At 42.7% G+C, this 15,854-nt stretch overlaps 1 protein-coding gene across 2 annotated transcripts in view; it reads left to right on the top strand.

Moving 5' to 3' along the window:
* Window positions 1-10,077: 10,077 nt before the first annotated feature.
* Window positions 10,078-15,854, top strand: part of LOC112465220 (pituitary homeobox x) — a 34,370-nt gene continuing 28,593 nt past the window's right edge. For both annotated transcript variants that reach the window (XM_025032686.1, XM_025032685.1), the window contains exon 1: window positions 10,078-12,108. In XM_025032686.1, coding sequence (XP_024888454.1) covers window positions 11,793-12,108 — 316 coding nt within the window. In that variant the 5' untranslated portion in view covers window positions 10,078-11,792. The remainder of the gene's footprint in view (window positions 12,109-15,854) is intronic.

The following is a 15,854-nucleotide window of genomic DNA, read 5'->3' on the forward strand; positions in this document are numbered from 1 at the left end:
TCCGAATTACGTGGGTCACTGCATCGTGAAATTTCTGGCGGCTGGCTAGCGAGAGAGGAGACGTGGCTCGAGGCTCCGCGACAATGAAACGTGCGAGGAACAATAGGTGGAAACGGGAGTATCGACGAGAGATGTACGAAGTGGATCTTCCTCCGCACTGTGTCCGCCGGCGGGTGAGCAAGACGAAGAGCTGCCATGTTGGCCGACACCAAAGGCACCGCCCCGGACTCGCGTTTCCATTGGTCGTCGGCTCGTTGTTCCGGAGTACGGGGAATGAAGGGAGGACTGCAGGGTATCCTCTCTTCAGCTTCACCTACGCTCCCCGCCGCGAGACTCCCCGGTCGCGTGTGTGCGCGAGACGCGATATAACAGCGCGGTAGGTGTGGGTGCGTGAGTATCGACGCAACTGCAGACGTGTGCGTGGCCGGTGGATACGGTGTGTGCGTTGTATCGACGTACACGATACGCGCCGCACACGCTCGCGCATTGAGTAATTTTCGAGAAGGACCGAAGAACTCTCCTTCTCTCGCTTCCTTGGGGCCAAATCGAGGGCAAGAAAGCGTCCCTCGGACTGGATAGATCGTAATTTCAAGTATATTTTGCGGCCTGACGGGTCGTCCGGAAGACTACGGTGGAGACCACCGGCTGGATTATGGAAGATTTCTTCGATTTCGGTGGTGCTCGATGTTATTTCGTAAACTTGAAGCCAGATAGGCAAGAGATGAAAGAGAGAAAGCGAAAAGAAATGTAATAATTTTTATATTCGATCATTGTGTAATGTAAACGAAATAATAAATCAAGACAGATATTTTAGAATAGTTAGGTCAATTATTTATATAGAATAGTTAGAATCTATCAATATAATCAGAATAATTGCGAAATAGGGATAATGTTGTAACGATTTAATAGAATTGTAGCAACTCCTTTTTTATATATTTTTAACCATGTATATAATGAACTACTATTACTCATATTTTTACTAATTTTATATAATTACTATTATCTTTAATGTTAGGAATAAAATAACTACGATACAACAGATAGTCCGATTGATTTTATCAATATTATGTATCAAATTTTCAATTTCGATATTGATCTTTGATCGGCTGTTGTGTTTTCCATGCCCGACACAATAATCATGGGGAAGATATCTTTATTGCCGAGCCGTCGGCGCGAAAGAAGATAATTCGTACAATCGTTAATGTTTACCATCCGTGTACATTTATTATCTCCATTGGTCATTAAACACGACCAATGCGTGCTGTCCGCTTTCATTAGGATTAGTCACGCACGAGTCTCGAACATTTGCCAATAATAAAAAGGGAAAAAAAAACATTTGCTTATCTTGCACGCCTCTCTTTATCCACGTAATCCCTTGCAGCACGCATTGAGCCACGGAACACAATCGCGACAATAATTTTTATCGCGACATTCGTTAAGGCAGTTTACCCATTTTGCTTTCGTTAAATTATTATTTCGTACCGTTGTCTTCTACATATTAATATTTAAAATTAAGAATTAAACACAAGGCATTGTTGCTCTTTTTTAAAGAAAATTCGACGCTGGATTTCTCGAGGAATAAAAATTATTTCCATTTTTAACTAATAATTTAAAACCTAATAGAGGATAGAAAATTGAATGATTTCATGTTCGATATAAGGACAAAGATCGACAGAGATTAAAAAATATATCTGCTTCTTTGAATAAAACATTTTTGTGGACTAAAACAGGTAAATCGCAAGTGTGAAAAGCAATACGAAAGGAGATAGAAGAAGGAATATATAGGTAGCTATAACCGGCCAAAGAAGGAGTCGCGATAACTGTGGCGGTGGCGGAGCAGAGACTTCTTTGTGATTGAAAATTGATGGAGTGGAATCAAGGGGGCTGAAGGAGGTCGGCTAAGGGAATGACGGTGCTCGCGGTTCATTTATCAAAACACGCAAAAGGGTGACGCCGTTTACACGTGCGCGTTGAATTTCAAAGTAACAGAGAAAGAAAGAAAGAGAGAGAGAGAGTTTCATAGCGGAGAAAATAGAGTTTTACGTTCCGTATGTCGCAGCAATAAAATAGTAATTACGATCCGACTTCTGCATACATATGAATAAATTACTATTTTGCAATGTGTCTTTTACATATATGTATAAACGTATCATACATGTGTTGCGGAGATGCACGCATGGTTAGAATAATGCAGCACAAAATTTTGTGTTTTAAATATAATTAACGTGAAATCCATTTGGGCAAAGAGTCAACATGTTTGTATAACATCGTCTGTATATGTTTGTTAAATTATACGCGGTAGAATAACGGGAAGCGTAAACGATCCTTTTTTTAAAGAGAGCTAACTCGAGGAAGTCGAAACACAGGGATCAGAGGATAGCAATGTCAAGCTTGTTGGGAATCGAATCCCGTGCTACGTATTTAAAGAAGCGCGAAACGAATCCGCGAACGAAATCGTCTGCTCCATTGAAAGCTCGTTAACGGGATCGTCGCTCGTAATGCCGCTAAGCCGCACTATCGCCGAAAGGCTGACCGAGTAAGAAGCCAAGTTTTCGCCTACTTTCCGTCCATCTTAAACAGGATTAACCTTAAACTGGGAGAATAATCCTCGCCGTATAATTGAGCAGTGAGTGGCATAGTTGCAAAGAGCCGATCGATTCATCGCATCGCGAGTTATGATATATTCCGCCGGTCTTTTTTTTTTTCAATTAGCTGATTTAATCGCGGCTCATATTCTTATTATCTTGACTAAAATAGTTTTCATAATAAATAACCTGTAGAGATAACGCAATTTCAGATATTATAAGTTTAATATTAAATCTTTTTCAGATGTCCCAAGTTCTTATAATTCGTTTTTAACTAATTTCTTTGTAATTATTCATTAATTTTTACATTGATATTAAAAAATGATCTACTCTTATTTTTTCTTATGTATTTATATATTATGCGTTTCGATATGAAACGTTTCACCCGTAAAACTTAATCATAAAACTCAAAAACTATGCTTTCCCAAAACTAGGTATATTTCGTTTCACAGATGAAAAAGACGTATCGGTGATCGCGAGTTTTTTAACAAGACAAGACATGAAGCGTTCCTCGATATAGAGTTCGTCCGGCGAATTACAATCCACCACCCCCTAACGTAGCGCAGCATCCCCTTCTACGTTGTCGGCTTGCCCCGCTCTTCGTACCCCACGCCGACGGACGAGAACGAGGGAGTACGATCCGCTCCGCCCAGCCACGTGACTACAGTGTCGACTGGCGGGGATGATAGGAAACCGAGAGGGGTGATTTGGACCGAGGAGCTTCCCCTCTGCCGCACCCCTGCTCGCTGCTCTAACCCTCTCTCTTTTCTCTTCGGTCGGCTTCTCGACGACTTTATGCCTCATAAAAATGATATAAAATTTGTAAAGACGGCGCGCTGTAACGACCGAACGGCTTGGCCGTATGGAGTGGGAGCGAAGGGGGTGAGTCAAGGGAGAAAGGAAAACGCACGAGCGCCTGGGGAGCGAAAAGGAAGAACGGCTAGCACCAGTAGTAAACGAAATCGAAACAGAGAGCAACCCCGAGGTACTGTTCTTGACGGCAATCGATATGATTCCTTCGTACGAGAATAAACTCAGGACGGTTCGAGGAATGCGACGATACGCGCGTAAAAAAGTACACATGCCACCTTGCTTCTCTCAATGTGGAAATATCAAAATTATTTTGGAGTTATCGTGGGATGACGAGTGTCGTTCGCTGACATTTGTTCGAATTATTGGCGAAAAGATTCCGCCCGAAGATAAACTGTCGGCGCGTCGGATGGACACGTTTTACAATCGAGATAGATAGATTAGCCGTTTTTATCGTGCAGGTCGGTCGGCCGATAGAAGACAAAACCGATTGAAGATGTAAATTATTGCGTATCTTTCAATGCAGACGTGTCGCTTTAAATTGCAGGTGCAACGGCCCAAATTTCATTGAGTAAACAGCATTAAGTAGTCAACTTATGCGATAATTTTTTACAAGAAAATTTTATTTATAAGATTATGGGTCTGTTTTCTTTTGCTGAACTGGCTGCACTAGTTCAGAATTTATCTTTTTCCTTCCAATGTGGAGTAAAAATAAACTCTGAACTAGTGCAGCCAGTTCAGCAATGGAAAACAAACCCCTATATAGTTATTTGTGTACTGGAAACTTAATTAGATCGCAATACCTCTATAAGTGTTTGGAGACTTCTGTTACAGAAACATTTATTTCGAATTGGTTAATAAGAAATTTTTTAATTTTTTTTAAAGAAAAATCATTTTTTATTTTAACACATACTTGATCAACCTTGAACAACATTTGACGGCCATGTCAAGGCGGATAAAACTGACTAATCGGCAAATCGATTACCCCTGCAATAAGCATCACGAGATACGTATCGTTCTGAGAATGGCGATAAGAAAGGGTCGGAAGAATGCGAACTCTGCCTGCTTCGAGACTTCTTTGTTGAGATTCGGCGGTGGAGTAGGTAAATGCAAGCACAAAGAAGGATGTTATCGCGGCGGTAGATACGAATCTCGAAAACGATATTTCGCACCGAGTATCGATTGTTTGCGCCACGAGCACGTTTTACTATCGCTAGTAAAACACGAGCGAGTCATGTCGGCGGTGACAATTGATCTGCTCTCTTGCGGTCATAGAAACGCTTCGTGCCGCCCATGGATCCTTTACGGCGATCCCATCAACCGGCTTATTCCGCCTATCTTGCCGATACATTTCGAAATATAAACCATCCATCTTTCCATCCGAGATACAAAGAAACGAAAGTGAGTCTTCGCTCATTCATGAAATAAGAGATATTCAAACTAAAGAGTTCAATGCAATAGAAATTTTGGATTTCCTAAATTTGAGAAATAAATCTTGTAAAGCCGCAAAGATTAAGTTTAAATTACTGGCATTTTCAAATTAATTTTGTAAAAAGAGATAAAAAGTCGGTGACAGTACTGTTGCGTTGATAGAATCTTTTAATTTTTACCTTTGATTTAACTTTAAAAAATAGGATGTTAAAATAAAGATTTGCAGAAATGTAGAAAATCAATATTTCAAAAATTTATCTTACAAAATCTATTTATCGATTTCATTTCAATATCGCAATTCAAGCATTGGTGCCAAAAACAATCTATTGTATCAATTAATAAACCACGACAAAAACCAATCACCAATGACCAATATCGAAAGTCGAGTAGGCGTTTCCTGAAAAGATTCCGTACTTGCGTAAGAAAAATTATATCTCTACAAATTGCGTAGCTTCGAAAGAAATAAAGATTTTATATGCAAGATATTAATGTGTTTTTAATAAAAACAATATCTTATTCATCGGTCAATAGAAATGTGTAGAGTACATAATAGCAATTACTTGCGTCATGAAATGAGTAAGCATATGTAGGTATCCCTTTTTTGTTGAAATAATATTAAATACTAATATATTTGAATATTGAGAATAGTATAAACTACAAGACATCTATCCTTTTTATATGCAATTATACACAATATATTTTAGCATTTCAAAGATTTAAAGTAAATGCAATATATGTAACGTAACGTAATATGTAAATCCTTTCATTCTTTATTTAAAAACGTTTTGCTTCCGAATTTATTTTCACATATCTATGTCAATCGCATATTTTGTACATTGCAAAGTAAACGATATTTGCATATAATATAACTGAGTTTTTTTTATGTTTTTGGCGTTTTTTGCGTCGCGTCGCAAAATAATCGACTGACAGGTAATATTTAACGTCAGACGTGTGTGCTTGCGAGTCGAGTTCTCGTCGTTAAAACGAGCAACCGGCCGCTTGTAGCTGATAAACGTCTATCTTATCCTTTTATGGCATCCCGGCAATAACTTAGTTTATGGTTGTCGCCGATATTGAGCAAATGACAAGTACAAATAATAATCACGCGTATGATGCGGCGTAGTAATTAGAATTATGAGTGATAATTAGATAATGCGAGGCCTTGTTTTTAGCGGCTTGTAAAACCGGACGATAAGATTCTGCAATTTCAGCTTTATGCGCGTAAATAACTACCGTCAATATTTATTACATGTCAATAGCAAAAGTTTGCTGATCGAAACATGCATACGTCATTTTCGCAAGTTTGATTACGTAAATTTGATTTTAAAGATCGACCTCAGGAAGATGCGTCAAATTATTCCAGCGTCTTTCTAAATTTATCTCAAGTCTTTTTCTCATTGCATATCTATAATTAAATATTTATTTAACTACATTATTTACGTGTGTAGTATTGCACGTAAAATAAATTTGCACAACAAGACTGCCGTAAGTACATCATACAGAATAAGATACTATCAGTACTTATAAAGTATAAGTTTGGCCATTTTTTCAAAAAACACTTTATATATGTATCGATTTCGAGATATGCAGTAGATTCGCAATAGAGAAAAATAGCGCCGACAACATGTCGCGCGAAGTTTAACCGTCGATAGAACGAGCCGATTATCGAATCCCAGTCAGAGTTGAACGTCGATCGAAAGAGATCAATAGCGAATAGCGAGTGCGATCGTGTGCGACAGCCTCGACGTTGAGGCCAGCCGCAAAGCCGTGCCGCGACTCTCCTATATACAGAGATAATCCGTAATCCTTCAATTATTATTGAATTACAATAATTATGGCCGGACGTATAATACAAACGTCCGATTCTCCCGATAGTTTCTATCGTGTATCGACCAAAATGGCGCGTTGCAAAGTTCTACTTGTTAATTTATCTTGCTACAGTTATAGTACCACTGTAGTATATATATAATAGACATGACTTTATGTCGCGGATCATATTGTGCGTTGACTATTACTATAATACTGCATTCAATAAATACGATATTTTGCCAAGCAGTTTCATTTGTTCATCTTTTATTTTATGTATGCCATAATACGCATTATGAAATATTACTATCATAGTTTTTAATGGAACGATATTAAGTTGTCGATACGTCCGACAGAACTGTCGAAATGCCAATACTGAAATACGCTTCTCACGCCCGGTATAAGACATCGCCGATGTACAAGGGTGTAGGTGAAAAAGATGAAAGAGAGATGAAGAAAGATACACACACACATTATTCTCTACAACTAGGAGAAGCCACATTTCATTCGAAGCCAGTGTCCATCCCCGATCATCATCTTCGACTTTAATTTACCGAGGTAGAGTGGTTTCCACATTTCGGCCGCGACATCGTACTCGCTGTACGTTGCTCATATAACTCGGATGGTCGCTTCAAAAATCAGAAGACACCCTGGTGAACACGTCCCACCCCGCATCCGCATCCTATGTAACCCACTCTCTCGTCCTCTCTCTCTCTCTCTCCCTTCCCCCTTTCCCTTTCTCTTTCTCTCTCTCTCTCTTGCTTCTGTCCCACCAAACCGAGTCGCGCCAATGTGGTGCTCCCACTCTAGCTCTGAACTCTGGGAAGTCACACGCACACACCGGCAAATAACGCCCACGCGGCCTGCACGGTAGGCGTGGCCATCTTGTCATTTGTCTCCTCTACTTTCCCCGAGGCGTTAGGGGATCCCCGGGATGGCGCTCTGTTCCTAGCTTGACGTATGTACTGCCGCTACAACCCCCGTTTTCGTATCGCGCTCTTCGTTTTCCACGCGCCCGCCGCGTTCTCTTCCATCGAGTGCTTTAGAGTCGCGTTTCCTCCCCCTCTTCACCCTTCTACTTTCTGTACCGCCGATAGTTACTCTCCGTCTCTTTCCGTTTTCCTTTTCGTCCTTCCTGCGTCCGTTTTATTTTTCTTCCACATATTTTCTCTCCTCTCTCTCTCTCTCCCTCTCTCGCTCTCCCTTTCTCGGAAAATGCTTCCATCCCCCGCCCCATTCGTTGCGTGACAACTTCTTGACGCCAGTCACGACGTCCACGGTTCCCTTTGCTGACGACGATTCTCTTACGAGGATCACGCGCGGCCGACTTCGTCTCTGACCCTTCCGGACCTTGTTTCCCGCCGTAATAAGAACGAGTTGGACGCCGTCATGTCTACGAAGTAGTCACCGAGAAACTTGTAGGTTATTCGGTTGACGCAATACTACTCGATATAGTACACAGGGAATGGAGATACTAAATATAGTTTGCAATTTGGTCAATCCGAAAAACCAGTTATCGGACGTAGCTAATCTTTCCCCTATCTACTTCGTTACTTTTTCAAATTTTAACTATGTGAAATTCCAAACGTTATGTAAAAATATATGGCATCGATAAACTTAGACTTTGTGACATTTAAATAGTGAAAAAGAAGACGATTAATGTATTTAAATCGTTGCCTTGTTACATTCAAGATCATTTCCAATGTACATGCATACTAATAATTATTTGATATGGTAAAGCTGACAGTAATAATACATTTTGAATTCTCAGATTAATCGCGCATGAATGTTGCACGACCAATCGTATCGTTTGACAGTGGATCAAGCAATCGAGAATTCGCTTTTCCTTGAAAACACTCGCACATCCGCAGTCGTAAACTCCTTGCGTTCGAGGCACACCTCTCGAAATCGAATAGTACACCCAATACAGACGACTCCAGACGTCACCGCAGACCGATATTTGCTCCGACTGATAAGCCGTGCGATAACCACGTACTAGCAATCCCGATTTTGAATAGAGAACCGCCGCAAACTTCATTTTTGGTTTTATGAGACGCACGATCGTAAAGTTGAACAGAAAGCGCGATTATAATCGAAACAGAATAATTTACGAATAATATTACTAATAAAAAAAAATAATAAAAATACCAAGTATTATTCGTAAACTGAATTGCCAACAAATTTCAGCGCTTCAAACCACAAATAATTGTTAAAAATAAAATTTGTAAACCAAGTTGTAACAAAATTTCCTGATGCTTCTCCTCCACTTTATTCTCTTCTATGAATCGCGAAAGAGAAACGGCAAGATTGACTTCTCGCAACAGTGCAAGGATGCCCAAACTATTTTCTCTCCACTGTTTTATTTGCACGTGAGGTGTTCAGGTAAACAAACAGTGATATAGCTATGTATTTCTTACGGAAGCGGAGGGTAATCGCCGAGACTACTCCGACGGTGGTGGGATCGCGATCTCGCGTGGTCAAGGCGCTACGAGGTCGACCACGGGAGAAACAACAAACGATAATCGTCGTAGTACGGCAAGATCCACAAGATCGCCGGTAGAGTTCAAGAGAAAAGAGGAAACACCACGTGTGCGTGTGCGTTCGCTCGAAGGAGCAAGCACGCCGACCACCGTCGCTACCGTAGGAGGGGCAACTCCGGGTCAAAGGTGGGGTTAAAATCCGAAGGTAGGGATGGACCGAAAGGGATGCGCGTCGGTGACACTGAACGTTAACCGGTGTAACCGCCTCGGGGAACTATGCAACGAAAAGAGACGCGAAAAATCGTGGCGGCGTGGAAAATTCTATTATAACAATAATATTACAGTAATATTATAGCAAGATGGCTGAAGATGAAGACAGGCGAAGAGAGAACAATGACGAACTTAGGCACCTAAAGAGAGTTGCTATTACTGCAGACTAAACCTCACATACGAGACGGGAATTCGGAGCTAGAAATCGCGCGGGCAACGAAATGCGATAGGAAAGGAACGCCATGCGATTCTGGAAGAAGGGATGCCGTGCGAGAGAAAGACGTGTGGAGGGGCTGGTCGAGGAAGAAGCGCGGAGGAGGGACAAGACGACGGTGTGTAAGAGATCGCGAGGGAGCGGACGAGAACCCGCGTTACGTGGACAAGGATGCACACGACTGAAGCGGGAGGATACGAGCCGCGAACAAACGGCACCGAGAGAGATGCGTTCGGGATGTGGCGAGTCGAGGGAGGAAAAGAGCGAGCGCGGCAACGCGAGCACAGGCGTGAGAGATCGTGCCAAGGGGAGCGAGCGACACACCACGAGCACGAGCGAGATGTGCTAGGTGGGGAGTCTGCTCCGGGTGCGGAGGCAAAGAGAGAAGGAACGGATGGAGGGGAGTAAGAGCGAGCGAGCCGGAGGGAGAGGCGCAGTCAGACAGTCAGGCAGGCCGCCCGGCAAGCAAGGAAGGCAGGCAGGCAGGCAGGCAGGCAACCAGACAGGCAGGCAGCCAGGCAAGCAAGCTAGCAGGCAGCCAGTGCACCAGCCAAGACCACTAGATCCGCTCGGCTTACCGACTTAGAGACTTAAGCCGGCAGGCAGTCCGAAAGGCTCAACCGGCTAAGCCTGGCGGACCCACCTACCAACCGACTTACGCGGCGCTAGCCACTACGACGCGTTTCATCTACCGGCGGGAAAATCAGGATACACCGCTGCGACCGGCGGTACCGCCGCCGCCGCCTTCTTATATTTTCCTCCATCGCCGTGTCCCGCTCCGCACTTCTCCTCTCTGACGTACGTTAAGGGCGGAGGTGACGAGTAGTGACGAGTGCTGCGTGATCATCATCATCGACGCGCTCGTGCCGACGACGACGACGGCGACGACGTCGACGTCGTTGCCCGCGGCCGCGGCGTTCGACGACGGTCGCGGGTAGGAGACCTCGTCGTTCTCGTACCACGCGCCTGTAAATCGCGTGTAAACACTCACGTCGTGGATTTCCGGAGTGAAAGACGAAAATTTGGAAGTGGTGATAATAGGTATAGATCGTCGTGGTGTCGAGGGAATGCCACGTTCACCCGGCGGGTGCGTCAAATTATCGGCGTAACTTTGATTAGTGACAGAAGCCGGTGGATGTTGGTGAACGACTCGCTGAAGAGAGTGGGTGACACGGGAGTGATGATCAACGTAGTGCTAGATATATTGCAGGGAACCTTGATTACGCCTTGTCCGTCAACCGTCTTAACGTAGTGACTCCGAATCATCGACAAACCTGCCCTATGAACGTTTCGACAGAACTCACGCGGAGAACGTAAAAGCATGAAGAAGAATCGCGACAAATCGTGAATACTTATAACGACTGACTCCATCAAAGAGAGAGAAATATAGCAAAAGTTTAAAAGATAAAAACGGTGGAAGAGCAAGAGAGGTAGAAGAATTCACCTACCTCAGGTGGAAGATGTTTATGAGGATGATAGTGCTTAAGTAGTTTAACCTACTTAAACGACGTATTTTATAACTCTTAGCTTTTTTTCTTACGTAACACGACGACATTGAACCGACGGTTATCTGATTTATCAAGCCTCCGTGTCATAGCGCGCGTCGTCCATGTGAGTCCCACGTTTTTTTTTTTTTTGGGAATTCTTTCGAAGTCTCGCGTGAATTCGCGACCGTCCACGTATTCCCGTCGGTCGATTTTGGATATCGAGTACGCGCTTATTTCGTTGCCGACGCTAAAGGAAACCGGAGCGTCAGCGAAGTGCCGACGGCATAACGAACGCGCTGTGACCGTCTCTGGTAGAATCGCACGAGTATAATTCTCAGAGGACAAACCTATGTAAAAAAAATCTATCGATCTCATTACTGACTACGTCGACAACCGTCACGCATCATATTCTTGATATAGAAACTTTGACGGGACCCGGTACGTCAAAATTCTCGTGAGACAAGTACTCTCTTCGAAAGAAACAAGCTGATGTTTTTGACTGTTAATCGCCTCTAAAGAACAATCACGCAGATTCTTATTGACGACGTGTACTCCGATCTACGGAACAGAGAGAACGCTTGAATGTGTCCTTAGAAGGAAGCAGCGGACAAACCGGCGTGATCGCGCTGATTCGCGGCCTCTCGCGGGCCAGGTTGATCGTGTCACCGAGTCGTAAGGAACAGTCAACACGACGTTAACTTTCTACAGTATGGAGCGGGGCGGCGGGGCCGGGGGGAGCCTCGAACTCGCCGGTGGCGGCGGCGGTGGCGGCGGAGGCGGCGGTGGTGGCGGCGGCAACGCGGATCTGTGTCTACAGGACCTCGTGATCGGGCCTACGAGCGGCCTCTCGGTGCAGCATCACCAGCACGCGGTTGCGGCGACCGCCTCGATGGCCGGCCTACACGGCGACCATCTTCAGGGCGCAATGCACCATCACGATCTCCACGGTAATTCGCATCACGACACCTCGATGCTACACAACTCCAGCCACCAGCTGCACCACGAACCGCTAGAGAAACTTAAACGTGGTGAGTCGTTTACAATACTAAAGACTACCCGGCGCTCGTCGTCATCCTCGTTGATCGTGACGAATTTAACGCGATCAAAAGTTTATGCGCGATTTACTTAGGCCCAGTTTCACAAGTGTCGGTTAACTTTTAATCTTACATTAACTCACTCTTCGTCTCCTTCTAACGTCCCCCTTAGAAAAAGAGAAGAGTGAAAAGAGAAGAGAAAAAGATGAAGAGTGAGTTAATCTAAGATTAAAAGTTAATTAACACTTGTGAAACTGGCCCTTAAGGATCATGTATCATCCGTCTATATTTAGGGACAAACACGATATTTGCACGATATTTCAGAAAATTAATTTGTGTCTATTGTTGTAGACATATTTTATAGCTTTTTAATTGCTAGGTTTCATCGCTGTTAAACGAGATAAAACAAAAAGTTATTATTTAACACAGAATCAAATAGCTTCAATTACAAAAAAAAGGATATAAAAATGTTATTTTTTCGTAGAGCAATAGATCTACTTTGATATACCTGTACATAAATCCTCAAAAATAATTAATATAGTTAGCATATGCTATCAAGATTGAATAGAGATTGAATAAATTTTTATCTAAAATTGCTTTCCACCTACTCTTACAATGTGATAACTACGGCAATTTTTCAATTCAGCACAATAATATATATCTATATAAAGATATTGTTTTAAGATTCAATAAGGTTTAATATGTATAATAGCAATCGAAATGTGTGTGTTGCTGCGTAAAATGCATAAGATGCAACAAATCGAGAGAATCGCATTCTATAAGATCATGAAAGGATTAAGTTTGATAATGTCGCGGTAAAGTGGCTTCGCGAATGAGTTCGGTAATTACAATCGACGTGTTCTCTCTTGTGTATCGACAAGATATGAGGTTTGCTTTTTCCACTGTCGGCGCATCGCACGTTATCGCGATATAATCGCATGTAGCTGACTTGTCGCCTGATTTTATTGTTGGCGATACTATCGATCCTCATTTATTCGCGCGATAAGTATCCGACGTTTTTCCTGACTTTGTGCCGCGCGAAAGCTGCATTATCGTGCATCTCCGCCGAAAATCTCATATCACGGATGTGTCATTCGCAAAATAAGATTGATACGTGTGACATTGCACAAAAGTAGGAAACTTTCTTTATTCGCCGTCGTTCGCCATACAAATACCGCGACAAACAAACAGACACGCAACACGCAAACAATCGGAGTCAATGAAATAATTCGGCGAGGAAAACGGAAACGTTTGTTCGATCGGCGTAATTCAACGCGACGAATCGCGATGTGACGCACGATCTGAAATATTCAATTACATGCTACGTCGCCGATAAATCTCGATAAGAAGGCAAAATTTAATATATTACGTCTCCCCCGTTGCGCTTTTATCGAACGATCTGTAATTCAGATGCGTTTATTGCAAACACTCCCACTCTTGCAAAAAAAAAATCAAATGAATGTTATTTCCGTTGTGATCGACTAATCATAATCTATCATGATATCGTATACGTAAGCAAAACTCTCAAACAATGATAATCGTGCGGTAGATAAGTATATAACTATTAAGGAAATTAAAAAGGAGAAATCAATAAACGGATTTCCGTGCGTTAGCTAGAGACGAACTATTTGAAGCTTGATTTTTTTTCTTTTTTTCTTTCTTTCTTTCCAATCGTAATATCAGAAGAGACTCTTGTCTGATGAAACGACGTTGATTCTTGTCAAGTGCCAGACGAGCACACAGATAAAAGTTTAGTACGAATAGCTTTGATAAGCACCGCTCCCGTTGTGTTATTCTATATCTCCACGGTACGAAGCACCAGATAAAACTTCGTATCCATTGAGTGGTAATGCGCCGTCGCCGAAAACCTAAAAACTCGAGAGTACACGCTTCATATATACCTAGTTTTACCGGAGATAAATGATTAAAACACTGTCTATTATTAAATTATCTATTATTATTTTCCATGGCCCGACTTTCGTTGAATATATTATTTCATATTATTTAAGATTTTTTTTCTCACATTACCCTCTCTTACTCTTGTTACAAATTCGTAAAATACTTAATTTCAGATACAAATAAACTACATTTATATGTAAGACCCGAAATGCTTCTTTACACCGCAAAGATTTGATCGAAGACGTTCGTTGGGAATGTTCGTCGAAACGGATGAATCGAAGTCAAGTTTCATAACTCTAGTCGTTTATTGTAATGTAGTGTCATTCGAGCGACGGACGATTTCAGTCGCACGTACGACGATCGTCGAAGACGACGAAGACGATCCTCTCTCGTGGCAGCGCCACCACCTGTTTTGTGATTCATTAACTCACCGGCTTATCGGGATAAGGTAGACTTATCCGGGGCTCGAACCCGACACTGCGGCTAAACCCGATCTTATTCCAATGGCATCCTACCTCTATCCCCATTTCGGTTCCAGTCCTAGACTCGCGCGCCAACGGCTCCCACCATTTAGGATCGCGGGTACTCTATAAGAAGAGCTTCATTTTTCTTCTGAGTGTATCGAATTTTCCCCGCTCGCTTTTCCGACAATAAATCGTGCTCGCGTTTACATATGTATGTAAATGGATTCCACGAGAACCGTGGAATCCAAATCCGTGTGTTTCGATTTATGAATCCGTTCGGAGGATAAAACTTGATTGTATGTAAATTCACGTTAAATTTTACGATTAGAAAAATTACTCACAACTTATTTTCCAAAGCATTATGCAATGTCAATGATTTTTCATTTAACTGCCCTATCATTATTCGAACTCACTTTCGCATTATTTGTCGTCGCGCTTGATCGGTCAACAGGTAGGACATTGATAAATTCGAGGCGGTCGCGGGCGAATTAAAATTTCTATCGTGAACGCTACCCCACATATTATTGTCATTAATATCGCGGCGGGATTACGCGAGCTCTATTAATATCGGCACGTCGATGGAAATTAATGCCAGCGTCGACCGCGATAAAAGCAATACCGGCCCTCTAATGAAAATGATGATGCGGAAATAGCGACGCCCGATCGGGCGATCGGATCGAGATAGCGAGCGAAAATTCGACGGGAAGAATCGCTGCGGAAAATCTCTTTTCCCCGTTCAGCCGATGGGATGCTCAATATTTTGTCAACAGGGCGGCATACGGTCGGCTGCGATCTGCGCAGCCCCCGTTAGTCATTAACTACCCCTTTATTATCGCGCGGCCTTGCGATCGAGCTAGCAGATGCGTCGAAGTCCACCCTTGCTGCACCCCCCGGACTAATGGTGTTGACAAATTGCTCGGCTAGCCTCTAGTCTCCCCGGAGAATGCGCCCGCAAAAGTCTCCTCGCCGCAAACTTATGGGCGTTTAGACGCGAAATTGAACCGCGACTCCCGCAGATCGTGATTCCTCCACACGGGAACTTTGTCGTGCAGCGATCTTAAACGGAACTTCGAATTCCCGTCGAACTCCGAACGTTGTAAAGGGCAAGATATCACATCTCTTGAAACTCTGTTTTATCGAAACGCATTTGTAGTTCGTATTTAAAATCTCAATAATAATAACGTCTAGCTTGTTATATGCGTATTACGTATAAGTATGAAATATAATATTGTATCTGTATAGATAACATATCCACTTGTAAAGTTACTTTAAACCACGCAAACTCGGAAAAGTTTTATTAGTAATGACAAGTATTAATGATATATCTATGTATAATATCAATTTTGAATCATATAATGGGACAATTAGCGGATG

This window comes from Temnothorax curvispinosus, unplaced genomic scaffold, assembly GCF_003070985.1.
Source record: "Temnothorax curvispinosus isolate PA1 unplaced genomic scaffold, ASM307098v1 QBEX01015018.1, whole genome shotgun sequence".
NCBI classification, from domain to species: Eukaryota; Metazoa; Arthropoda; class Insecta; order Hymenoptera; family Formicidae; genus Temnothorax; species Temnothorax curvispinosus.